Genomic DNA, 27,092 nt, shown 5'->3' with positions numbered 1-27,092 from the left:
TGGTGAGCCGCCGCCTTGAACCGCTGCAGTCCGTGTGGTGAAGGTGCTCCCACAGTGCTGTTAGGGAGGGAGTTTCAGGATTTTGACCCAGTGACCATGAAGGAATGGCCGATATATTTCCAAGTCAGGATGGTGTGTGACTTGAATGGGACCTTGGAGTTGGCGGTGTTCCCATGTGCCCGTTGCCCTTGACCTTCTAGGCAGTAGAGGTCGTGGGTTTGGGAGGTGTTGTCAAAAGTTGCCAGTTCTTTAAGCTGTGAGCACCCTCCCTCCACCCCAGTGGTTGGCAGCATGCTATTCGACCATGGTGGGAAGTGCAGTCTAACTCAATCCTGTCCTCGTGTGGCACCCGATACAGTAACAGTCATTGGGTAGCAAGCTGGCTGCCTTTTTATTTCCCCTTCCCTAGCAAAGAGGAACAGGGCTGAGAGGGTTGTCCTCTGAGGAGAGATTGAGTAGATTGGGCCTATATTCTCTAGAGTTTGAGAGATGATCTCATTGAAGCATATAAAATTCTGAGGGGGATTGACAGGGTAGATGCCGAGAGGTTGTTTCCCCCGGGCTGGAGAGTATAGAACTGGGGGTCAGTCTCAGGATAAGGGGTCGGCCATTTAGGACTGAGATGAGGAGGAATTTCTTCACTCAGAGGGTTGTGAATCTACCCCAGAGGATGCTCAGTCATTGAGTATGTTCAAGGCTGAGATGGTCAAGATTTTTGGACTCTAGAGGAATCGAGGCACTATGGAGAGCGGGCAGGAGAATGGAGTTAAGCTCGAAGACCAGCCATGATATTGAATGGCGGAGCAGGCTCGAGTGGATGTTGTTAACTGATACTGATTGTGCCTCTAACTACTGTCCTCAGGTGTGCATGTGACAGTCAAACTGAGTCCAGAGTGGTTGTGGTGGAGACAGAAACGTTGGCACTTCTGAGCTAGAGAGGAGGATGAAGGAAAGAACCTGCATTTGTAGATCATGAAGCAGTGCGATGAGCCTGGGCTTCAAAAACAGAGGATTCAGGGGGAAGTGAAAAAGACTTGCATTTATCTTATGACCTCAGGACATCCGAAAGCACTGTACAGCCAATGAATAACTCTTGAAGTGTAGTCACTGTTATAATGCAGGAAATGTGGCAGACAATTGCGCACAGCAAGCTCCCACACACAGCAATGAGATAAATGACTAGACCATCTGTTTATTTAGGCGTTGGTTGAGGGATTAATTTTGGCCAGGACATCGGGACTACGAATGGTGGCTGAGGGATATTTTGCGTCCACCTGAGAGGGCAGGCGGGGCCTCGGTTTAATATTTCATCCGAAAGACGGCACCTCAGACAGTGTGGAGTGTCAGCCTAGTTTATGCCCTCAAGTCTCTGGAGTGGGATTTGAACCCACGACATTCTGACTCAGAGGCGTGAGTCCTGCCCTCCGAGCCACAGCTGACACCTTAAAAGCAACTTTGTGTAAAATTGTACGTTTTAATTCAAAGTAATTATTTTCGGTTCAATCGTTTAACATAATCAAAGCTGTCTCATCCTAGTTCGTTAGCTGGGCTGTGGATTACACCGGCTGGTTATCCTAGACCTCCAAGTTACCGAGGCCCATGACCTGGCTGTTAGCATCATCTGTGGACGTGTGCCGTTCCTCCTTGTCTTTGGGCCGGGCTGCATCCAGTGCTCTGTAGCCCGGCCGATCGTCCTTCTTCCTGTAGGACAGTCGCGTGAGCACACCAACGATGAACATCTCTATAATCAGGAGCTGGTTATTCATGACTGCGAAGGAATAGAAAGTTCTGGCATCACTGTCTATGTAAGGTGGGGTGGGGGAGCGGGGGGGGGTGGGGGAACAGCTTAGCATTGAAGATGACTAACAACTGTAGGAGGCCATTCAGCCCCTCGAGCCTGCTCCCCCATTTCATTCGATCACAGCTGATCTGTATCTTAGCCCCCTGGCTCCGTAGCCCTTAATACCCTTACCTAAAAAAAATCTCAGCTCTGAAATGTTTAATTAACCCCCAGCCTCAACAGCCTTTTGCAGGGAGGAAGAGTTCCAGGTTTCCCCAACCCTTTGTGTGAAGAAGTGTTTCCTAACATCGCCCCTGAATGACCTGGCTCTAATTTTAAGCATGCACCCTCTTGTTCTGGACTTCCCCCCCCCCCTCCCCCACCAGAGGAAATAGTTCCATTCTCTATCTATCCTTCAATCATCTTAAACACGAGAATGGGTGAAATGAGGAAAATGCCACAGCGGTACATTTTCCATCTTTTCGGATGAGACGTTAAACTGAAGCCCTGTCTGCTCTCTCAGGTGGATGTAAAAGATCCCGTGGCACTATTTCAAAGAAGAGCAGGGGAGTTATCCCTGATGTCATGGGCCAATGTTTATCCTAAAACAACTTATCTGGACATTATCCCATTGCTGTTTGTGGGAGCTTGCTGTGTGTAAATTGGCTGCCGTGTTTCCTACACTACACTTCAAAAAGTACCACTGGCTGTAAAGTGCTTTGGGACGTCCGGTACTCGTGAAAGGCACTATATAAATGCAAGTCTTTTCTACCCTATCAAATCCTTCAATCATCTTAAACACGAGGATGGGTGGAACAAGGAAAATGCCACAGAGGTCTGGTGAGATTTGGGCGGAGAAATATTTACTCTTTAGCTCGCCATGCTGAGCTGGGAGTGCTTGAAATGAAGCCCAACATTCCACTCGCCAGGGCTGGTCTGTGCTCGGCTAACTGGGTCTCAATGGGGAGGGTCTACAATTGGCCTTGTAACCCCTGGGTCAGGTGGGGGATGGGAATCAGCCACTGTTTACTCTTCTGGGTGCGATCCAGGGGGAAATGGTGGGGGGGGGGGTTTGCTTGTATAGATGTTCAACAAGGACAGGAGTGGTCCTGGCTGTGAGGTTCTCATCCCCCCCCCCTTGGTTGAATAGCATCACAACTGTCCAGCGTGACACACCTGGAAGGGGAGGTCAGCTATGGTCTCGTTAACCGTGGAACCGAAGCCCAGCTCGAGTCAACAATTAAGAGTGAGGGCGAGGGAGGAATAAAAGAATCTCGAGAGAGACATCTTTAAAAGAATTATTCTAGGGATTTGGGAATGTTGTCCATTCCTAATTGACCTCGAGAAGAGGGTGGTGGGCCTTTTTGAACCGCTGGCAGCTGGTTTGGTACAACTGAGTGGCTGGCTAGGCCATTTCAGAGCAGTTCAGAGTCAGCAACGTTGGTGTGGGACTGGAATCACATATAGGCCCAGACCGGGTAAGGACGGCAGATTTCCTTCACTAAAGGAACACTAGTGAACCCGTTGGGTTTTTACGACAATCCGACAGCTTCGTGGTCACTTTTACTGAGACCAGCTTTTTATTTCCAGATTTTTAAAACTGAATTTAAATTCTGAAAATGCCGCAGTTTGAACTCTCCTCTGTATTACTGGTTCAGTAACATAACCCTAACTGCAAGGGTTATTGCTGGGTGGAGGGGGTTGTTCGGGAATGAAGGTGATGTTTGTCAGAATTAGGAGTGTGCAGGAAGCCCTCACACAACAACTACTTGCATTTATATAGCGACTTTATCGTAGTGAAATGTCCCAAGGCGCTTCACAGGAGCAATTAGCAAACAAAGTTTGTCACCAAGCCACATAAGGAGATATTAGGACTGGTGATCAAAAGCTTGGTCAAAGAGGTAGGTTTTGAGGAGCGTCTTAAAAGAGGAGAGAGGCGGAGAGGTTTAGGGAGGGAATTCCAGAGCTTGGGGCCCAGGCAGCTGAAGGCACGGCCGCCGATGGTGGAGCGATGGAAATTGGGGATGCTCAAGAGGCCAGAATTGAGGAGCGCAGAGATCTCGGGGTGGGGGGGGGGTTGTGGGGCTGGAGGAGGTTACAGAGATAGGGAGGAGGCGAGGGCCATGGAGGGATTTGAAAACAAAGATGCTAATTTTAAAATCGAGGCATTGTGGGATCGGGAGCCAAGGTAGGTCAGTGAGCACAGCGATGGGTGAGCGGGACTCGGGGCGAGTTAGAATACAGGCAGCGCAGCTTTGGATGAACTCAGGTTTACGGAGAGCGGAAGATGTGAGTCCGGCCATGAGAGCATTGGATCCCCAGCCTCTAGGGTAATTGGTCTGTCCTAGATTGGCGATACGTACGTTGGCCTCTTGTCCTGGAGGAGTATGGGGGAGAACAGCGGATGTTCCCAGCACCAGCCAGCGTTCCAATGATGGAATTCTGCAGCGAGGACAGGATCAGAATCACCTGGCAAATGAAAGGTAAAGAGCATGAGAAAGTTTCGGGAAATACGGCAGGTTCCTGAGACGTCGATTGGAAAGCGCAGATGGGTTATGGTTGAGGGGTAAATATTGGCCCCAGGCTCCAGAACTCCCTTGCTCATCTTCCAATAGTGGCCGTTGGATCTTTTACATCCACCTGAGTAAGAAGATGGGGCCTCGGTTTAATGTCTCATCCAAAAGATGACACCTCCGACAGCGCAGCGCTCCCTCAGTACTGCCCCTCTGACAGTGCAGTGCTCCCTCAGCACTGCCTCTCCGCCAGTGCGCCGCTCCCTCAGTACTGCCCCTCTGACAGTGCAGCGCTCTCTCAGTACTGCCCCTCCGACAGTGCGGTGTTCCCTCAGTACTGCCCCTCCCACAGTGCAGCACTCCCCCAGTACTACCCCCTCCTTGGTACTGTCTCTTCGACAATGTGGCGCTCCCTCAGTCCTGAACTGGAGTGTTGAGTTCAGGTCTCTGGAGTGGGACTTGAACCCACAACCTTCTGACTCAGAGGTAAGTGTTTTACCCACTGAGCCATGGTTGACACCTAGTATTTACATGTCCACAACACAGAAACAGGCCATTCGGCACAACAGGTCTATGCCGGTGTTTGTGCTCCACACGATCCCCCTCCCACCCCTCTTCATCTCACCCCATCAACATAACCTTCTATTCCTTTCTCCCGCATGTGCTTATCTAACTTCCCCTGAAATGAATCTAATATTCACCTGAACCACTCCCTGTGGCAGCGGGTTCCACATTCTCACCACTCTCTGAGTAAAGAAGTTTCTCCTGAATTCCTTATTGAATTTATTAGTGACTATCTTATATTTATGGCCCCTCGTTTTGGACTACGCACGGAACTCCAAGTGTGGTCCAACCAAGGTTCGATACAAGTTTAACATAACTTCTCTGCTTTTCAATCCTATCCCTCTAGAAATGAATCGCAATACTTGGTTTGTTTTTTTAAATGGCCTTATTAACCTGCATTGCTACTTTTAGTGATTTGTGTATCTGTACCCCTAGATCTCTTTGCTCCTCTACCCCATCCTATCAAAATGTACCGCCTCATACTTATCTATAGTGAAATTGATTTGCCAATTGCACCTTCCAATTTGGTGTCGTCTGCAAATTTTGAAATTGTACTTCCGATCCCTGAGTCCAAATCAATATGTAAATGGTGAGCAACGGTGGTCCCTGTGGAACACCGCTTCCCACCATTTGTCAATCTGAGGAACTACCTTTAACCCCTACTCTCCATTTTGTAGCCAGCTTGCTATCCATTCTGCAACTTGTCCCCTGACTCCACGTGTTCTGACCGCAGTCATGAATCTACCTTGCGGTACCTTAGCGAAGTTTTTTTTGAAAATACCAATATATTACATCTACTGCATTACCCTTGTCTACTCTTTCTGTTACTGCTGCAAAGAATTCAGTGAGGTTGGTCAAGCATGACCTTCCCTTATGGAATCTCTGCTGACAGCTCTTTATTATAATTTCAGTTTCTGGATGTTTTTCTATTACATCTTTGGGTAAGGATTCCATTATCTTTCCTACCACCGACATTAAGCTAATTGGCCCATAGTTCCCTGGGTTTGTTTATTCTCCCTTTTTAAATATAGGAATCACATTAGCTGTCCGCTAGTCCTTTGGCATATTCCCTTTGCTATTGAATTTTTATATATATGCAACAATGCCTCTGCTATCTCTTCCCTAACATCTTTTAATATGCGTGGATACAATCCATCCGGACATGGGGGTTTTATTCTCTCTAGTTTATCAATTATCTCCCACATTTCTGTCTTAAATATCTTTGTATCTTTTTTGATTTCTTCTGCTAATGTCATGTCCACCATGTCAGTCTCCCTGGTAAATACCGAGGCAAAATAATGATTTAATATTTCTGCCATTTTGCTGTCATTACATATGAATTTAATGTGTGTATCCCTTAGTGGTCCTATCCCTATTCTGGTTTTTCTTTTGTCATTTATGTGTCTGGAGAATACTTAAATAGTTTTTAGATTCCTTGATAATGTAATTTTGTAGTTCCTTTTTGATTTCCTAATGTTTTCAGACTTCTTTCCCAAATTCTTCATATTCCCTCTTACCATCTGCTCCTTTATTGTCTATGTACTCAATATGTGCCTTTTTCTTTCATTTCAATATTACCCTTATCTTTTATTCATCCATGGTGTGTCATTATTGACTAGTTTTTTTTTAGTGGAATATATTTTTCCTGAACTCTGTTGATCATTTTTTAAATATCTCCCATGGCTGTTCTATCCCCTTGTCAGTTACTTTGGTATTTGTCTTACTTATGTCTTTCTCAGTCATTATTTTATACTCTATTATGTTGTGATCACTATTACCTAGATGCTCCCCTGCACTTACTTCCCTTATCTGTTCTGGTTAATTTCCCATGATTAGATCCAGCAGTGATACAGGTTGAACTTCTCTTATCCGGCACCCTCGGGATCTGGCCTGTGCTGGATAAGGGATTTTGCCGGACGAGGTGAGGTCACGTTAAATTGGATGGTACAGGTACTGAGCAAGGGGATATCGGGGCTGGCTGGCTTGGGGCTGGGAGTGCGGCAGAGAGATCGTGGGTGGTGGGGGGGCGGGGATCATGGGGTCAGGCCAGCGATTGCAGGAGTCGGCAGCAAGGAAGGACTTCAATTTGTTCATGTCGGAGTTCTGCGCACGCGCACTGAATGGCTGGGAATGGTGCCGGCTACGGGGTGGTGCCAGATAAGGGAATCTCAGATAAGGGAGGTTCAACTGTACTTCTCTTGTTGGGCATCTTGCGTACTGGGTAAAAAAGAAGTCCTGTACTCACTAAAAGCTCAATTCCCTTTTCCCTTTTCCCAACCTCTTCTTTCTAGTTTATTTGTGGGTAATTGTGATCTCCCATGATTATTATTAGAAGATAAGAAATAGGAGCAGGAGTAGGCCATTTGGCCCCTTGAGCCTGCTCCGCCATTCAATAAGATCATGGCTGATCTGATCATGGACTCAGCTCCACTTCCCTGCCTGCTCCCCATAACCCTTTATTTCCTTATCGCTCAAAAATCTGTCTATCGCCGCCTTAAATATATTCAATGTCCCAGCCTCCATAGCTCTCTGGGGCAGAGAATTCCATGGATTTACAACCCGCAGAGAGAAGAAATTCCTCCTTATCTCAGTTTTAAATGGGCAGCCCCTTGTTCTGAGACTGTGCCCCTTAGTTTTAGTTTCCCCTATGAGTGGAAATATCCTCTCTGCCTTGTCAAGCCCCCTCATTATCTTATATGTTTTGACAAGATCACCTCTCATTCTTCTGATCTCCAATATGTATAGGCCCAACCTACTCAACCTATCCTCATAAGTCAAGCCCCTCATCTCCGGAATCAATCTAGTGAACCTTCTCTGAACAGCCTCCAATGCAAGTATATCCTTCCTTAAATACATAGACCAAAACTGTACACAGTACTCTAGCTGTGGTCTCACCAATACCTTGTACAGTTGTAGCAGGACTTCTCTGCTTTTATACTCTATCCCCCTTGCAATAAAGGCCAACATTCCATTTGCCTTCCTGATTACTTGCTATAGCTGCATACTAACTTTTTGTGTTTCATGCACAAGGACCCCCAGGTCCCTCTGTACTGCAGCACTTTGCAATTTTTCTCTATTAATTCTGCCAAAGCGGATAACCTCACATTTTCCCACATTGTACTCCATCTGACAAATGTTTTCCCACTCACTCAGTCTGTCTATATTCCTTTGCAGATTTCTTGTGTTCTTTGCTTTCGAACCATCTTCGTATCATCAACAAACTTGCCCTTCACCCAAGTCATTAATATAGAATGTAAATAGTTGAGGACCCAGCACCGATCCCTGCGGCACACACTAGTCATTGTTTGCCATCCGGAAAATGGCCCATTTAGCCTGAATCTCTGTTTTCTGTTTGTTAGCCAATTCTCTATCCATGCTAATATATTACCCCAACCCTGTGAACTTTTATCTTGTGCAGTAATCTTTGATGTGACACCTTGTCAAATGCCTTCTGGAAATCCAAATACACCACATCCACTGGTTCCCCTTTATCCATCCCACTCATCACATTCTCAAAGAATTCCAGCAAATTTGTCAAACATGATTTCTCTTGCATAAACCCATGCTGACTCTGCTTGATTGAATCATGCTTTGCCAAATGTCCCGCTACTGCTTCCTGAATAATAGACTCCAGCATTTTCCCAACGACAGATGTTAGGCTAACTGGTCTATAGTTTCCTGCTTTTTGTCTGCCTCCTTTTTTAAATAGGGGTGTTACATTTGTGGTTTTCCAATCCGCTGGGACCGCCGCAGAATCCAGGGAATTTTGGTAAATTACCAATGCATCCACTATCTCTGCAATTTTCTTCCTCCAATTCCCTTCCACTATTAGCATATCCTATTAACACAATCAATCCCTTTTTATCTTTTATCCCAATACATATAGATTGTATTTCTATCTCAATGTTAGTTGTTTTCCTCTCTCCCACTGCCATGATATGATAATTAGGATAGCTACCCCAATCCAATGTTCCCTCTAATTTCTGTTGGGTGTGCGGCCCCTTTAACTGGCTATGCAGCAAATTCAAAATTCTGCGCATGCGCAGTTTTTCCATTTAAAGATCGGTGAGCCGGCTGCACGGGACCTCCAAAGCGCTGCGTGGATGCGTGGCCGCTCAGCTTAAAGGTAACACTGCCCACTACCTGGCCCACATCTTCCTTCCCTATCCTTTCCAATTACACAATTTGCTGTAATATTTCAATGCCAGTCCTGTTCTTTAGGTAGTCATGTTACAGTTATCCCGACTACATCTGGCTTCTCTCAATGAATTATTGCCTCCAGTTTCCCCTGTTTTGTTTCGAATGCTGTGTACGTTGCTGTTTAGGCAATTCAATTTGTTCATATTAAGCATGCCTCTCACTTTATTTTTAACTGTCATTTTATACTTGTGTTCGATAACTGTATCTGTTCCCTAACCATTTAATTGCACAGTGTTCAGTTCCATTTGCAAATCCTCAGATAATGGAGCAGTCCATGCCAGCATGCAGAAAGACCTGGACAACATTCAGGCTTGGGCTGATAAGTGGCAAGTAACATTTGCAACACAGGCAAGTGCCCGGTAATGTCCATCTCCAACAGGCGAGAGTCTAACCACCTCCCCTTGACATTCAACGACATTACCATCGCTGAATGCCCCACCATCAACATCCTGGGGGTCACCATTGACCAGAAACTTAACTGGACCAGCCACATAAATACTGTGACAACAAGAGCAGGTCAGAGGCTGGGTATTCTGCGGCGAGTGTCTCACCTCCTGACTCCCCAAAGCCTTTCCACCATCTACAAGGCACAAGTCAGGAATGTAAAGGAATACTCTCCACGTGCCTGGATGAGTGCAGCTCCAACAACACTCAAGAAGCTCGACACCATCCGGGACAAAGCAGCCCGCTTGATTGGCCCCCCATCCACCAGCTTAAACATTCACTCCCTCCACCACCGACGCACCGTGGCTGCAGTGTGTACCATCTACAAGATGCACTGCAGCAACTCGCCAAGGCTTCTTCGACAGCACCTCCCAAACCCGTGACCTCCACCACCTAGAGGGACAAGAGCAGCAGACACATGGGAACACCACCACCTGCAAGTTCCCCTCTAAGTCACACAACTAGTGATGGGCAATAAATGCCGGCCTTATCAGTGACACCCACATCAACAACGAAAACAACTTGTATTTATATAGTTTCTTTAATGTCGTGAAATGTCCCAAGGCACGTCACAGGAGTATAATGAGATAGAAAATTGACACTGAGCCGCAACAGTGGAAATTAACGCAGGAGGTCACAGAGGTAGGTTTTAAGGAGCTTCTTAAAGGAGGAAAGAGAGGTAGAGAGGCGGAGAGGTTTAGGGAGGGAATTCCAGAGCTTGGGGCCCAGGCAATAGAAGGCACGGCCACCGATGGTTGAGCAATTATAATCAGGGATGCTCAAGAGGGCAGAATTAGAGGAGCGCAGATATCTCGGGTGGGATTGTGGGGCTGGAGGAGATTACAGAGATAGGGAGGGGTGAGGCTATGGAGAGATTTGAAAACAAGGATGAGAATTTTGAAATCGAGGCGTTGCTTAACCAGGAGCCAATGTAGGTCAGTGAGCACAGGGGTGATGGGTGAGCGGGACTTGACGCGAATTAGGTCACGGGCTGCCGCGTTTTGGATCACCTCTAGTTTACGTAGGGTAGAATCCTTTTTCTCAAAACCTCATTCCTTAACATGGTCTGAGCTTTGCACCCATCTCCTATTTCTTTCACCTGTTATTCCCCTCCCTCCTCCCCCGATCCCTCACCCTCCCCCCTCCCCCCATCCCTCACCCTCTGGACTGTTGCACACACAGTACTGTGAGGCTGTGACTCACTCACCTGGAACAGCGAGAACTTAGCCGTCAGCTTCTGATCGGCCATGTGGAGTTTAGACTGTCGGAACAGGATATTCGTTGGCCAAAGCCCGAGGATTGTGGATACTCCCAGGAACAGGTCCATCCAGAGGAAAATGCTCGTGGCGGATAACTGAGGCAGCACGGCAAGATGGAGAGATAGAAGAACAGTGTCAAAGGTGGCATGCAGAGGGTCCAAGTGCGGATGTGATCATCTGGGAATTAAACTTTGCCCAGGTGCAGGAGGAGAGGAGAGTTTCGGCCACTGGGGTTCGCAGTCACGGGATGGAGGATATGGATAACATTCCACTCTGCAGCAGTAGGAGGCACTCTGCTCAGATTAGGGCTCAGACACTCTGTTGGGGCAGTGCAGACAGAGCTTTACTCTGTATCTAATCCGTGCTGTACCTGCCCTGGGAGTGTGTGATGGGACAGTGTAGAGGGAGCTTTACTCTGTATCTAACCCGTGCTGTATCTGCCCTGGGAGTGTTTGATGGGACAGTGTAGAAACATAGACATAGAAACATAGAAACATAGAAAATCGGTGCAGGAGTAGGCCATTTGGCCCTTCGAGCCTGCACCGCCATTCAATAAGTTCATGGCAGAGCATGCAACTTCAGTACCCCATTCCTGCTTTCTCGCCATACCCCTTGATCCCCCTAGTAGTAAGGACTACATCTAACTCCTTTTTGAATATATTTAGTGAATTGGCCTCAACAACTTTCTGTGGTAGAGAATTCCACAGGTTCACCACTCTCTGGGTGAAGAAGTTTCTCCTCATCTCGGTCCTAAATGGCTTACCCCTTATCCTGAGACTGTGACCCCTGGTTTTGGACTTCCCCAACATTGGGAACATTCTTCCTGCATCTAACCTGTCTAAACCTGTCAGAATTTTAAACGTTTCTATGAGATCCCCTCTCATTCTTCTGAACTCCTGTGAATACAAGCCCAGTTGATCCAGTCTTCCTTGATATGTCAGTCCCGCCATCCCTGGAATCAGTCTGGTGAACCTTCGCTGCACTCCCTCAATAGCAAGAATGTCCTTCTTCAAGTTAGGAGACCAAAACTGTACACAATACTCCAGGTGTGGCCTCACCAAGGCCCTGTACAACTGTAGTAACACCTCCCTGCCCCTGTACTCAAATCCCCTCGCTATGAAGGCCAACATGCCATTTGCTTTCTTAACTGCCTGCTGTACCTGCATGCCAACCTTCAATGACTGATGTACCATGACACTCAGGTCTCGTTGCACCTCCCCTTTTCCTAATCTGTCACCTTTCAGATAATAGTCTGTCTCTCTGTTTTTACCACCAAAGTGGATAACCTCACATTTATCCACATTATACTTCATCTGCCATGCATTTGCCCACTCACCTAACCTATCCAAGTCATTCTGCAGCCTCATAGCATCCTCCTCGCAGCTCACACTGCCACCCAACTTAGTGTCATCCGCAAATTTGGAGATACTACATTTAATCCCCTCGCCTAAATCATTAATGTACAATGAAAACAGCTGGGGCCCCAGCACAGAACCTTGCGGTACCCCACTAGTCACTGCCTGCCATTCTGAAAAGTACCCATTTACTCCTACTCTTTGCTTCCTGTCTGCCAACCAGTTCTCAATCCATGTCAGCACACTACCCCCAATCCCATGTGCTTTAACTTTGCACATTAATCTCTTGTGTGGGACCTTGTCGAAAGCCTTCTGAAAGTCCAAATACACCACATCAACTGGTTCTCCCTTGTCCATTCTAATGGAAACATCCTCAAAAAATTCCAGAAGATTTGTCAAGCATGATTTCCCTTTCACAAATCCATGCTGACTTGGACCTATCATGTCACCTCTTTCCAAATGCGCTGCTATGACATCCTTAATAATTGATTCCATCATTTTACCCACTACCGATGTCAGGCTGACCGGTCTATAATTCCCTGTTTTCTCTCTCCCTCCTTTTTTAAAAAGTGAGGTTACATTGGCTACCCTCCACTCCATTGGAACTGATCCAGAGTCTATGGAATGTTGGAAAATGACTGTCAATGCATCCGCTATTTCCAAGGCCACCTCCTTAAGTACTCTGGGATGCAGTCTATCAGGCCCTGGGGATTTATCGGCCTTCAATCCCATCAATTTCCCCTAAACAATTTCCCGACTAATCAGTTCCTCCTTCTTACTAGAACCTCTGACCCCTTTTATATCCGGAATGTTGTTTGTGTCCTCCTTAGTGATTACCAAACCAAAGTACTTGTTTAATTGGTCTGCCATTTCTTTGTTCCCCGTTATGAGGGAGCTTTACTCTGTATCTAACCCGTGCTGTACCTGCCCTGGGAGTGTTTAATGGGACAGTGTAGAGGGAGCTTTACTCTGTATCTAACCCGAGCTGTAACTGCCCTGGGTGTGTTTGATGGGACAGTGTAGAGGGAGCTTTACTCTGTATCTAACCTGTGCTGTACCTGCCCTGGGAGTGTTTGATGGGACAGTGTAGAGGGAGCTTTTCTTTGTATCTAACCCGTGCTGTACCTGCCCTGGGAGTGTTTGATGGGACAGTGTAGAGGAAGCTTTACTCTGTGTCTAACCCCATACTGTATCTGCCCTGGGAGTGTTTAATGGGACAGTGTAGAGGGAGCTTTACTCTGTATCTAACCCGTGCTGTACCTGCCCTGGGAGTGTTTGATGTGACAGTGTAGAGGGAGCTTTACTCTGTGTCTAACCCCATACTGTATCTGCCCTGGGAGTGTTTGATGGGACAATGTAGAGGGAGCTTTACTTTGTATCTAACCTGTGCTGTACCTGCCCTGGGAGTGTTTGATGGGACAGTGTAGAGGGAGCTTTACTCTGTATCTAACCTGTGCTGTCCCTGCCCTGGGAGTGTTTGATGGGACAGTGTAGAGGGAGCTTTACTCTGTATCTAACCTGTGCTGTACCTGCCCTGGGACTATCCATTCTCCAGCACTGATACACTATCACCCTAATAAACACCAATATAAATATTAAATTCTGGCTTTACCATTAACTTTGTAGTTCAGCACAGTTGAGGTTAAAGGTCAGTGTCCGACCGGTGATGTGAATCTTGGCTCGCCTTGACTCCAGCATCTCTCCCACTATCTGCCTCGTTCTGTCTGCTCTCTGCAATCTAGCAATACAGCTTTGTTCCTGACTGCTCGGAACCGTCCTGTTTTAATCTTTTTAGACCCAGACATCCCATCCCGGATACCAGAACTTACAAGTTATACCTATCAGGAGAGATTAAAAGGCTGGGGCTCTTTGCTCGAGGTTGAGGGGTGACCTGTTCTTTAAAATAATGATGGGATTTGACCGGGTAGAGGATGTTTCCACATGGCACTATTTTGAGGAGCAGGGGAGTTCTCCCCGGTGTCCTGGGGCTAACGTTTAACCCTCAAACAACATCACCAAAACAGATTATCTGGTCATTATCACATTGCTATTTGTGGGAGCTTGCTGTGCGCAAATTAGCTGCCGTGTTTCCCACATTACAACAGTGACTGCACTTCACAAAGTGCTCATAGAAATGCAAGTCTTTCTTTCTTTCTTGTGAAGGAGTTCAAGACTTGCTGTCATTAATATAAGACCGTCCCTAATCAATCCCATCGGGAATTCAGGAGAAACTTCTTCACCCAGAGAGTGCTGAGAATGTAGAACTCGCTCCCACAGGGAGTGGTTGAGGTGAATAGCATCGATGAAGGGGAGGCTAGATAAACACATGAGGGAGAGAGGAATAGAAGGATATGCTGATGGGGTGAGATGAAGAGGGGTGGGAGGAGGCTCGTGTGGAGCATAAACACCGGCATAGACCAGTTGGGCCGAATAGCCCATTTCTGTTCTACACACTCGATGTAATTCCTCCTCCCTACAGCCTCAGCATCAACCAGAGGTTAATTAAAGATCCCACACTCAGGGGGCTGTGGATTGAGCCACAACAGTGTAACCCTGGCTCTCCACCTTGTGCTGCCATGGGGAGACCGGGCTGGGAGCTCGGAGTGGCAGGGTCGACCCCCCAGGACTCCTCGCACCGTCTCCTCCGCTAATTCATTCTCAGCCTGGGCCTGTGAAACTCCTCACCTCCCTCCGAACTCCTGTGGGTGCGCTGCAGGACGGCCACTGGGGCTGTGGGACCCGAAGCCCAGCAAGGGATCATCTTCAAAGGGAGGAGTGGCGAGTAAAATAAAATATCGTAGAACGTTGCCCCTGAGGATAGGCAGACTTGCATTTATATAGCGCCGTTCACAACCTCAGGACGTCCCAAAGCACTTCACAGCCAATGAAGGACTTTTTAAGTGTAGTCACTGTTGTGATGTAGGAAACAAGGGCTACGGACCAGGAGCTGGAAAGTGGGATCAGGCTCGATAGCTCTTGGTCGGATGGCATGGACATGATGGGACGAAATGGCCTCCTTCCGTGCTGTCAATTTCCATGATTCTATGAAACACGGCAGTCAATTTGTGCACAGCAAGCTCCCACAAACAGCAATGTGACAATGACCAGATAATCAGTTTTAGTGATGCTAAATATTGGCCCAGTACACTGGGGATAACTCCCCTGCTCTTCTTCGAAATAGTGGCCATGGGATCTTTACGTCACCCCCTGAGAGAGCAGACGGGGCCTCGGTTTAACGTCTCATCCGAAAGATGGATACAATAATAATAATCAGTTTTTTTTTTAGCTCACTCACATCATCCGGATCGTACAGTCCGTTCGTCCATAAAACGATTCCCATAAAAAAAAAGACCGGTCGGAGAAAAGCCACCTGGAACGCCCCCAGCACAAAAATCCGAAATTTCCGTCTGAACAGATTAAAGGAGAAATTAGACTCGTTGACATCTGTCGGTGTTTCACAGGTTTCAAAAAACTGCCACTGACTGACGACCATTTTCTACAACAACAACAAATACTTGCATTGATACAGCGCCTTTAATGTGGTAAATGGTCCCAAGGCGCTTTCCCAGGAGCGATTATCAAACAGAATCTGACACCAAGCCAACGTTGCCTGTAAGCTGTGTGGCCATGTGACGCCCCAGATATCCTGTACAGCCGGCTTTTGAATTTAAAAACTGCGCAGTATTTAGAATGGCCTGTGCTGTCCCTTAAAGGGGCTGAGCGTCGCCCTAAATCAATGACAGGCAACATTGCACCGAGCCACGTGAGGAGATATTAGGGCAGGTGACCAAAAGCTTGGTCACAGAGATGGGTTTTACGGAGCGTGTTAAAGGAGGTGGAGAGCGACGTTCCGATTAAGCTGCGCAGCTACGCGGCCACACCGTGGTCTGGGGATCCCGCGCAAGCCTCTCACTGGCTGTTAAGTGGACAAACCGCACACACGTGGAAATGTGAACAAGCTACGCAGCCCATGAGAGAGGTCGCACACCCCAAAAATAAATTAGAGGGAACATTGGTCGAGAGGCGGAGAGATTTAGGGAGGGAATTCCAGAGCTTGGGGCCCAGGCGGCTGAAGGCACGGCCGCCAATGGTAGAGCCATTAAAATCGGAGTGCGCAAGAGGCCAGAATTAGAGGAGCGCAGAGATCTCGGAAGGATGTAGGGCTGGAGGAGGTTACGGAGATAGGGAGGGACGAGGGCCATAGAGGGATTTGAACACAAGGATGAGAATTTTAAAATCAAGGCATTGCTTGATCAGGAGCCAAGGTCAGAGAGCACAGGGATGATGGGTGAGCGGACTTGGTGCGAGTTAGGACATGGGCAGTGAGCACAGGGGGTGATGGGTGAGCGGGACTTGGTGCGAGTTAGGACATGGGCAGTGAGCACAGAGGGTGATAGGTGAGCGGGACTTGGTGCGAGTTAGGACACGGGCAGTGAGCACAGAGGGTGATGGGTGAGCGGACTTGGTGCGAGTTAGGACACGGGCAGTGAGCACAGAGGGTGATGGGTGAGCGGGACTGGGTGCGAGTTAGGACACGGGCAGTGAGCACAGAGGGTGATGGGTGAGTGGGACTTGGTGTGAGTTAGGACATGGGCAGTGAGCACAGAGGGTGATGGGTGAGTGGGACTTGGTGCGAGTTAGGACACGGGCAGTGAGCACAGAGGGTGATGGGTGAGTGGGACTTGGTGCGAGTTAGGACACGGGCAGTGAGCACAGAGGGTGATGGGTGAGTGGGACTTGCTGCGAGTTAGGACACGGACTACCGAGTTTTGGATGAACTGATGTTTACAGATGGAAGGCCAGCCAAGAGAGCAATTATCCATCTATTAATTTATTTCAACAAGAAGCCTGCCAATGTAAGTATGTCTTGGCTCTGTGGCTGTCCTTTAGGCTCCTTCATTTACGTGGCCAATAAATTTAACAATTCTTTAAAGATCAGCCTTGTAGCTGCAGTACTGCTGGTGTCCACCTGGTGGTGCTGCTGCTCCATGCTAAATGACTGTTCTCAGCAGCGCCTCCAGCAGAGATGTGGCAGTACTGCAGCGTGAATGCACAGAAATTTTTATCCCATTCATTTTCTGTCTTGTTAACTTTTTTGATAATTGTAAAAACATGTCAAGTTTATTCTTCCTTAACACCAGGTGATATCTAATCATGATTGGAAAACCTATCTTTTTTTCAGAGAATGAACTTTCAATCATATCGCACATTGTCGCATTCCCAGGACATTCCAAGGTGCTCGGGAAACACAGGAACAGGAGGAGGCCATTCAGCCCCTCGAGCCTGCTCTGTCATTCAATCGGATGGTGGATCTGAACCTGAACTCCATCTACCCGCCTTGGTTCTGTAACCCTTAATACCCATACCCAACAAAACTCTATCAATCTGTCCTGAAATTTTCAATTGCCCCCCCAGCCTCAACAGCCCTTTTGGGGGAGAGAGTTCCAGATTTCCTCTGCCCTTTATGTGAAGAAGTGCTTCCTGACATCACCCTTAATTTTAAGATGACGCCCCCTTGTTCTGGACTCCCCCTCCCCTCCCCCCCCTCTGGTAAAGTTGGATTTTGGGGTCAATAGGGGAGTGGGACTAACTAGATCGCTCTTTCAAAGAGCCGGCACTGGCCCGATGGGCCGAATGGCCTCCTTCTGTGCTGTGTCATTCTATGATGATTCTATGATTGATTTTCCTGTATGACATTATCAAAATGCTGAACTTCCTACATTACAACAGCGACTACACTTCCAAAGTATTTCATTGGCTGTGAAGCACTTTGGGACGCCCTGAGGTGGTGAGAGGCGCTATCGAAATGCAAGTCTTTCTTTCAGTTCCCCCCCTCCCCGCTCACTGCCGATGTTCTGGTGCCGGGCTCTCACCTGGTCATTCGCATGTGGGGCAGGCAGGGGCAGCAGCAGCAACACGGCCCCGTGCTGACCACTAGCGAGGTGTTTTTAAAGTGCTCCAGCAAACCTTCCTCGCCTCCGTATCCTTCCACAATAACCAGCAGCAGCAGGTAAAAGCACAGCCCGAAATAACTGGGGAAAGAAAGGGGGGGAAATCCGCTCAGATCCTGCAGGAAAACCCAGAGTAACTCAAGCTCAAACTCGCTGCCTCCCAATCTTTCTCTTGTTGTCCAGGGTCTGGGACCACATTGTAGGGTCAAGGGTCACAGTGTAGGGTCAGGGGCCATATTGTAGGCTCAGGGACCACATTGTAAGGTCAAGGATCACAGTGTAGGGTCAGTGACCACATTGTACGGTCAAGGGTCTCAGTGCAGGGTCTGGGACCACATTGTAGGGTCAAAGGTCACAGTGTAAGGTCAGTGACCACATGGTAGGGTCAGGGTCACAGTGTAGGTCAAGAGTCACAGTGTAGGGTAAGGGACCACATTGTAGAATCAAGGGTGACAGTGTAGGGTCAAGGGTCACAGTGGTAAGTCAGAGACCACATTGTAGGGTCAAGGATCACATTGTAGGGTCAAGGGATGTATTGAAGGGTCACAGTGTAGGGTCAAGGGTCACATTGTAGGGTCAAGGGATGTATTGAAGGGTCACAGTGTAGGGTCAAGGGTCACAGTGTAGGGTAAGGGGACACATTGGAGGGTCAAGGGTCTAGAATTAGACTAAGGGTTAGTGTGATAGGGTTCGGGTCATGGGTTAGGGTTAGCATTAGGGGCGTGTATTAGGGTTAGGGTTATGTTTAGGGTTAAGATTAAGATTACATTTAGGGTTAGTGTTAGGGCTACATTTAGGCTACATTTAGGGTTAGGATTCGGGCCATGTATTAGGGTTAAGGTTAGGATTATCGTTAGAGTTAGGTTTGGGCTGTGTATTTCGGGTTAGTGCCGAACGATGTCAGGTCACTAAGTTGGATGAATCCGTTGCTCTGCCACTTACATAGCCGCCATCATGTTGATGAACATCACTGCCCGAGGGACCCAGAGCCCGAGACACGAGGTGATTCCGATCACCTGTGGAGGGAAGAGACGCTCAGTGAGGCTTCAGTCAGAGAACAGGGTGGAGAGCAATGGTGTCCCTCACTCCCTGTCCATTCACCAAACAATGGTGGTCTGTGCAGACGATCGGACATTGGGTTCACTCTCCTGAGAAACTACTGGATAAACACAGCCCAGAACTGTCACAGCCAGAGGGGAGGGGGAGGGAGCGGGTTGGAGGTGTGTGTTTGTGTGAGTGTGTTTGTTTACGAGTGTGTGTGTGTGTGTGCGAGAGGGTGTGCAAGTGTGTGTGCAAGAGTGTGTGTGTGAGAGAGTGTGTGCCGAATGTGTGTGTGTGTGTGTGTGTGAGAGAATGTGGGCGTGTGTGTGTCTGTAGACATTGGGTGGCTGAGATCGGGCCATGATGCCTTCCGTAGTGGAATAGCAAGCTGCTATTCTATGCCTGAAGGATGGTCACTTTGGGGAAGAGCGGATGAAGAGTCAGGTCGAGCACAGTATCGATGTGCGCTTTGGGTCGCCCTCCTCTCCGTGAGGCCAAGATCAGACTCTGCCTGACACCCTGCCTCCTACAGTTGAATAGTCTGCTGGTGCCTGATGGGTTGATGCTTGAAGGACTGTGACATGTCCGAGCTGACGGAGATGGCCAGAGCCTTGAGTCTAGGTTGGAGGGTTCCGTACATTTCCCTCCTCCAGTCATCCCCACATCCCCCACCCAGCCACCGCCCCCCCCCACCCCATCACAAAGCCCTCCCCCCCCCCCCCACCCTTCACCACATCACCTGTGGCCCCCGGCCGATCAGCCTCCCCACATATCCCTGAGCAATGTAGGAACTGGGGGAGGCCATTCAGCCCCTCGAGACTAGGCAATTAGATCGTGGCTGATCTGTATCTTAACTCCATCGACCCATCCTGGTTCTGTAACCTTTAATACCCTTCCCCAACAAAAATCTAGCAATCTCAGGTTTGAAATTTTCACTTGATCCCCCCGCCCCCCCCAGCCTCAACAGCTTTTTGGGGGAGAGAGTTCCAGATTTCCCTGCCCTTTGTGTGAAGACGTGCTTCCTGACATCACCGCTGAACGGCCTGGCTCTAACGTTAAGGTGACCCCCTCGTTCTGGACTCCCCCCACCACAGGAAATAGTTTCTCGCTATCCACCCCATCAAACCCTTTAAACATCTTAAACGCCTCGATTCGATCACCCCTTAATCTTCGGTACGCGAGGGAATACAATCCCAGCCTGTGCAGCCTGTCCTCATCATTTAACCCTTTGAGCCCCGCTATCACGCTGGTGAATCTGCACTGTAACAGCTCTGAGGCCGATAGATCCTCCCTGAGGGACGGGGCCCAGGACTGAACCCAGTCACTCCCGATGGGGTCTGACCAGGGCTCTGCACAACTGAAGCAGCACTTGCTCCCTTTGAGTTAAATACCAACATTCCACTGGCCTGAAAAGCAGAGAAGTTAAACGTTTGCAGAACCCTGGTTGGATCCCACGGGGTTCTGCTCTCCATATTGTAAAAAGGATATAGAGGCACTGGAGAAGGCGCAAAAAAAAGTTACTAGGATGATACCAGACCTGAGAGGTTATACTTATCAGGAAAGATTGAACAGAGGAGGCTGAGGGTGACCTGATGGAGGTATTTAAAATTATGAAAGAGTTTGATAGGGTAGACATAGATAAACTGTTTCCACTTGTGGGGGAGACCGGAACTAGGGGCCATCAATATAAGACAGTCACCAATAAATCCAACAGGAAATTCAGCAGAAACTTCTTTACCCAGAGAGGGGTGAGAATGCAGAACTCGCTACCGCAGGGAGTGGTTGAGGTGAATAGTATCGATGCCTTTAAGGGATGCTGGATAAACACACGAGGGGGAAAGGAATCGAAGGTTATTCTGACTGGGTGAGATGAAGAGGGATGGGAGGAGGTTCGTGTGGAGCATAAACACCGGCACGGACCGGTTGGGCTGAATGGCCTGATCCTGTGCTGTACATTCTATGTAATTCTTTACATTTTCTCATGAGTAACGGTTAATTTTAGAGAAAAGAATGACTCACGGTTGGTGCTGCACTGATCGACACTAAAGTCTTTGTCTTAATGGGACACTTCACTTTCTTCATTAAATAGTAAGTGTTCTCCAGGTAGATGACGACAGACAGCGCAGTCATGGCAGTCAACGTGGCAAAGATACCCAGATCCAACCAGGAAAGTTCTACACAACAATAGGGATGATAAAAATGAGCTCAGAAACTCCAGCACAGATCCGTCACTGCTGCAGTGGTGTAAGATCCAATGTTACTGCAGGTGTTAGCCGTGACTCTGGGTAGTACTCACTCGCCACTGAGTCACCAGATCCCACTCGAGGGACTTGAGCCCATAATCCAGGCTGACACTCTCAGTGTAGTACTGAGGGAGCGCCACACTGTCGGAGGGGCAGTACTGAGGGAGTGCTGCATGTCAGAGGGGCCATACCGAGGGAGTGCCACACTGTCGGAGGGGCCATACCGAGGGAGTGCCACACTGTCGGAGGGGCAGTACTGAGGGAGTGCCGCACTGTCAGAGGGGTCATACCGAGGGAGTGCCACACTGTCAGAGGGGCAGTACTGAGGGAGTGCTGCACTGTTGGAGGGGCAGTACTGAGGGAGCGCCGCACTGTCAGAGGGGCCATACCGAGGGAGCGCTGCACTGTCGGAGTGGCAGTAATGAGGGAGTGCCACACTGTCGGAGTGGCAGTACTGAGGGAGTGCTGCACTGTCAGAATGGCAGTACTGAGGGAGTGCCACACTGTCGGAGGGGCCATACCGAGGGAGTGCCACACTGTCGGAGTGGCAGCACTGAGGGAGTGCCACACTGTGGGAGGGGCAATACTGAGGGAGTGCCACACTGTCAGAGGGGCAGTACTGAGGGAGTGCTGCACTGTCGGAGGGGCAGTACTGAGGGAGTGCCACACTGTGGGAGGGGCAATACTGAGGGAGTGCCACACTGTCAGAGGGGCAGTACTGAGGGAGTGCTGCACTGTTGGAGGGGCAGTACTGAGGGAGCACTGCACTGTCAGAGGGGCAGTACTGAGTGAGCGCTGGGCTGTCGGAGGGGCAGTACTGAGGGAGTGCCGCACTGTCGGAGGGGCAGTACTGAGGGAGTGCCGCACTGTTGGAGGGGCAGTACTGAGGGAGTGCCGCACTGTCGGAGGGGCAGTACTGAGGGAGCACTGCACTGTTGGAGGTACCGTCTTTCGGATGAGGCATTAAACCAACATCTGCTCTCTCAGGTGGATATAAAAGATCCCACAGCACTATTTCGAAGAAAAGTAGGGGAGATCTCCCCAGTGTCCTGGGCCAATATTTAAAGGTCGGTGACCTTTTGTCAGAACTGATCTGATGAAGGGTCATCAATCTGAAACACTAACTCTGTTTCTCTCTCCACAGATGCTGCCTGACCCGCTGAGTATTTCCAGCATTTTCTGTTTTATTAGATTTCCAGCATTTGCAGTATTTTGCCGATTAATCGTTTCCTGATTTATCTCAGCCTGATTTTAACCTGGGACTCTTCGCCTGGGTTTCTCAATTAAAAAACAATTCATGATTTTTCTCTTGACTTACGCAATATAAGATTGATGGATTTCGGGGCCGGTAAAAAGCAAGCTTCTGACATGTTGAATTTTTCGATTAGTTCGATGACATGTAGAGGAAACCTTCAAAACAGCAAGTTAAAAAGAAACAAATGTCACCGATTAAATGTTCAGCTCATAATTTGCTTTTATGCGTCTAGTTCGAGATCATCAACCGCGAGTTAAGCTTGTTGTGACAACATCCGGGACCAATCAGATTGTTCGATGGTCAGCAGCAACCAATCAGATTTTCCTGGGAGCAGTTTAAAAACTTGCATTTATATAGCGCCTTTCACGACGTCAGGACGCCCCAAGCGACGGATGGTAAACTGCTCACTTTGGTTTCCCCGCCCCCGATTCCTGTCCTGAGTCTACTATCTCCGACTTTTAGTTTTACATTATTTTTTTCAGGTGAGTGGATGGTTTCTGAGAGTTACAATTACCATCGGGTTTAGTGAGCGTTTGAAATTATTTAGAACAAGTAAATAGCTAGCAGTTTTTAACATGTACTTTCTAGATCATGCACATCCCTCTAGTGCAGTAACTCTCCATCGAAGCCCATCCCTCCGGTACACTAACTCTCCATCGAAGCCCATCCCTCTGGTACACTAACTCTCCCATCAAAGCCCATCCCTCTGGTACACTAACTCTCCCATCGAAGCCCATCCCTCCGGTACATTAACTCTCCATCGAAGCCCATCCCTCTGGTACACTAACTCTCCATCGAAACCCATCTCTCTGGTACACTAACTCTCCATCGAAGCCCATCCCTCTGGTACACTAACTCTCCATCGAAGCTCATCCCTCCGGTACATTAACTCTCCCATCGAAGCCCATCTCTCTGGTACATTAACTCTCCCATCGAAGCCCATCTCTCTGGTACACTAACTCTCCCATCGAAGCCCATCTCTCTGGTACACTAACTCTCCCATCAAAGCCCATCCCTCTGGTACACTAACTCTCCATCGAAGCCCATCCCTCTGGTACACTAACTCTCCATCGAAGCCCATCCCTCTGGGACATTAACTCTCCATCGAAGCCCATCCCTCCGGTACACTAACTCCCTATCGAAGCCCATCCTCTCAATATATTGCTCAATATATAAATGTTTATTTTCTTTGAATGATTTTGGTGAATTTTGGAGATTAAGAGGACGTTTCCAGATTTGAATGTTTCACTTGATTTATTTGAGCACTCCTGAAATGATTCTTGTGTAAATGCCAGGTTCTGGAAATTAAAAAAAGGAATGTGGTTGGAATGATACATCATTTGTGACATTACACTGAGACGCCGTATTGCGCGATTTACTGCAGTGCAATATTATCAGGCAAGGTGTGGCTAGTGGGCTTATTGGGGAAGGGCTGTTGTGCACGCTTGTTTGCAAGTGGTTTTGTTTGTGTTTACACGCTTCTGGTGTGGGTCCTTTTGTTACCGTGCAGTAACCAGGGAGAGAACCATGGCCTTGGCTCACTGATAGCAGTCCTGCCTGTGAGTCAGAAGGTCATGGGTTCGAGCACCACACCAGGCAGCCCCACCAATCAGAAGCACTTAGTCCAGCTCTCCGAATACTGGGTTGCCTCAGAGTGGAGAGCTGAAAAAAGACTTGCATTTATATAGCGCCTTTCACAACCACCGGACGTCTCAAAGCACTTTACAACCAATGAAATGCTTTTGGAGTGTAGTCACTGTTGTAATGTGAGAAATGCGGCAGTCAATTTGCGCACAGCAAGCTCCCACAAACTGCAATGTGATAACGACCAGATAATTTGTATTTTGTTATGTTGATTGAGGGATAAATATTGACCAGGCCACCGGGGATAACTCCCCTGCTCTTCTTCGAAATGGTGCCATGGGATCTTTTACATCCACCTGAGAGAGCAGACGGGGCCTCAGTTTAACGTCTCATCCAAAAGACGGCACCTCTGACAGAGCAGCACTCCCTCAGTACTCATCATCATAGGCGGTCCCTTGAACGAGGATGACTTGCTTCCACACCAAAAGGGATGAGTTCACAGATGTTTCAATGAAGGACCCGATGTTCCAGTCCTGAACTCCAGTTGAGGGGGTGGAAGATGCCAGTGCGTGGATTTTTTTAACGTTTGGTGACCGTTGCACATCAGCCACCACACGGGCTTGACAGAGCTAGGCCTTTATCCAGTGGCAAGGGCTAACCAGGACGACTGGAGACCTGCTCTGCTGCACGGATCTAGTGCGCGCACATATCGCAGTGTGGGCTGGTCCGTGCAGCCCCTGGGCCCTCGGCTCTTCTAGGCCCCACACCCTTATTCACCGCACCTCCGCCACAATCTCTCACCGGTCCTCCACCACGATCTCTCACCACTCCTCCACCACGATCTCTCACCATGATCTCTCACCAGTCCTCCGCCATGATCTCTCGCCGCCCCTCCGCCACAAGCATTTAACACTCCGTACTGCACTGGCGTGTCAGCCTAGATTGTTTTTGTGCTCAAGTCCCTGGAGTGGCACCCCATCCACCACCTTAAATATTCACTCCCTCCACCACAGTGGGACTTGAACCCACAACTTTCTGACTCAGGAATGAGTGCTATCCACTGAGCCACAGCTTTGTAAGCGGGTTTAAATGTGTTTACACGCTTGTGGTGGGAGTCCCTTTGTTCCTGTGCTGTAACCAGCTGATGACTTATTTAGCCAGCCCCCCCCAGATAAACTAACGGCCTTCCCTCATATAAAGGGGTCTTTGTTTTGGAAGCAACCTAGAGCATGATCTGCTGGATGTAAAAGCAGTGGAAGAAATGGGTTGTCTCGTGTCTCACTAGGAACGGAAGAGAAGAAGAGAATTGACTTTATCGCAAGAAGGCTATAAAATAAAAGTGTTGGAAGTGATGCTTCAGTTGTGGAAAACCCTGGTCAGACCCCATCAGGAGTAACTGGGTTCAGTCCTGGGCCCTGCCCCTCAGGGAGGGTATATCGGCCTCGGAGAGGGAGCAGTGCAGATTCACCAGAGTGATACCGGGGCTAAAAGGGTTAAATGATGAGGACAGGCTGCACAGACTGGGCTCACATTCCCTCGAGTGTAGAAGATTAAGGGGTGGTCTAATCGAGGTGTTTAAGCTGATTAAAGGGATTGATGGGGTAGATCATGAGAAATGATTTCCTCTGGTGGGGGAGTCAAGAACAAGGGGCATCACCTTAACATTAGTGCCTGGCCGTTCAGGGGTGAAGTCAGGAATTATTTTCACACAAAGGGTAGTGGGAATCTGGAACTCTTTCCCCGAAAAGCTGTGGATGCTGAGGGTCAATTGGAGCTTTCAAGGCTGAAAAATTGTACCCTCTGTGCCTGATTCCCCTACAGGAAAAGGAGGAGAGGAGGTCATACAGCCCTTCGAGCTTGCTCTGTCATTCAGTTACATCACGGCTGATCTGTACCTCAACTCCATCTACCCGCCTTCGCTCCGTATCCCCCAATACCCTTACCCAACACACACCTATCGCTCTCAGTCTTGAAAGCTCCACTTGATTCCCCAGAATCCACAGCTTTTTTTTTTTGGGGGGTGGGGGGGGTCGCGGGGGGGTGAGTTCCAGGATTACGCTCCCTTTGTGTGAAGTGAGTGTGTGAAGCATTTTGAAAGGTCCTGAAGTCTATCCTGGAGATCGATTACTGAACGGCGTGAGGCTAAATGGCTTCTTTCGTATCTGAAGACTGCTGAACCTATTCTTTAAACCTCGGCGGGTCGGTGTCTCTCAGCCACTCCGCCTCACTAAGTAGGTCAGGGCAGTGGGGGCGTTGAGCCCCCCCCCGTGACCGTGAAAAGCGAGACTTTCCCCGGATCGCTTTATGGAGGCCAGAACTTTTCTTTTTTCTTTTTATTCGTTCCCGGGATGTGGGCGTCGCTGGCAAGGCCGGCATTTATTGCCCATCCCTAATTACCCTCGAGAAGGTGGTGGCGAGCTGCCTTCTTGAACCGCTGCAGTCCGTGTGGTGAAGGTGCTCCCACAGTGCTGTTAGGGAGGGAGTTCCAGGATTTTGACCCAGCGATGATGAAGGAACGGCCGATATATTTCCAAGTCAGGATGGTGTGTAACTTGGAGGGGAACTTGGAGGGGAACTTGGAGGTGACGGTGTTCCCATGCGCTTGCTGCCCTTGTCCTTCTAGGTGGTGGAGGTTGCGGGTTTGGGAGGTGCTGCCGAAGAAGCCTTGGCAAGTAGCTGCAGTGCATCTCATGGATGCTACACACTGCAGCCACGGTGCGCTGGTGGAGGGGGGAGTGAATGTTCAAGCTGGAGGATGGGGTGCCAATCAAGCGGGGCTACCTTGTCCTGGACGAGCTCCTTGAGTGTTGTTGGAGCTGCAGTCATCAAGGCAAGTGGAGACTATTCCATCACACTCCTGACTTGTGCCTTGTAGATGGGGGGAAGGCTTTGAGTGGGTCAGG

The 27,092-nt window shown here is 48.7% G+C and overlaps 1 protein-coding gene across 1 annotated transcript in view; it reads right to left on the bottom strand.

The window, feature by feature from the left end:
- Positions 1 to 27,092, bottom strand: part of LOC139266283 (organic solute transporter subunit alpha-like) — a 72,767-nt gene that overhangs the window by 1,873 nt on the left and 43,802 nt on the right. The window contains exons 3-10 of the mRNA XM_070884110.1: positions 22,669 to 22,760; positions 21,127 to 21,281; positions 19,009 to 19,082; positions 17,989 to 18,147; positions 15,411 to 15,522; positions 10,709 to 10,855; positions 4,144 to 4,249; positions 1,592 to 1,768 (exon numbers count right to left, since the gene is read on the bottom strand). Of these exons, the coding sequence (XP_070740211.1) occupies positions 1,592 to 1,768; positions 4,144 to 4,249; positions 10,709 to 10,855; positions 15,411 to 15,522; positions 17,989 to 18,147; positions 19,009 to 19,082; positions 21,127 to 21,281; positions 22,669 to 22,760 (1,022 nt within the window). The remainder of the gene's footprint in view (positions 1 to 1,591; positions 1,769 to 4,143; positions 4,250 to 10,708; positions 10,856 to 15,410; positions 15,523 to 17,988; positions 18,148 to 19,008; positions 19,083 to 21,126; positions 21,282 to 22,668; positions 22,761 to 27,092) is intronic.

Source organism: Pristiophorus japonicus, chromosome 6, assembly GCF_044704955.1.
Source record: "Pristiophorus japonicus isolate sPriJap1 chromosome 6, sPriJap1.hap1, whole genome shotgun sequence".
NCBI classification, from domain to species: Eukaryota; Metazoa; Chordata; class Chondrichthyes; family Pristiophoridae; genus Pristiophorus; species Pristiophorus japonicus.
The sequence above is the reverse complement of the archived record's forward strand: the minus strand, read 5'-3'. Positions and strand labels throughout refer to the sequence as shown.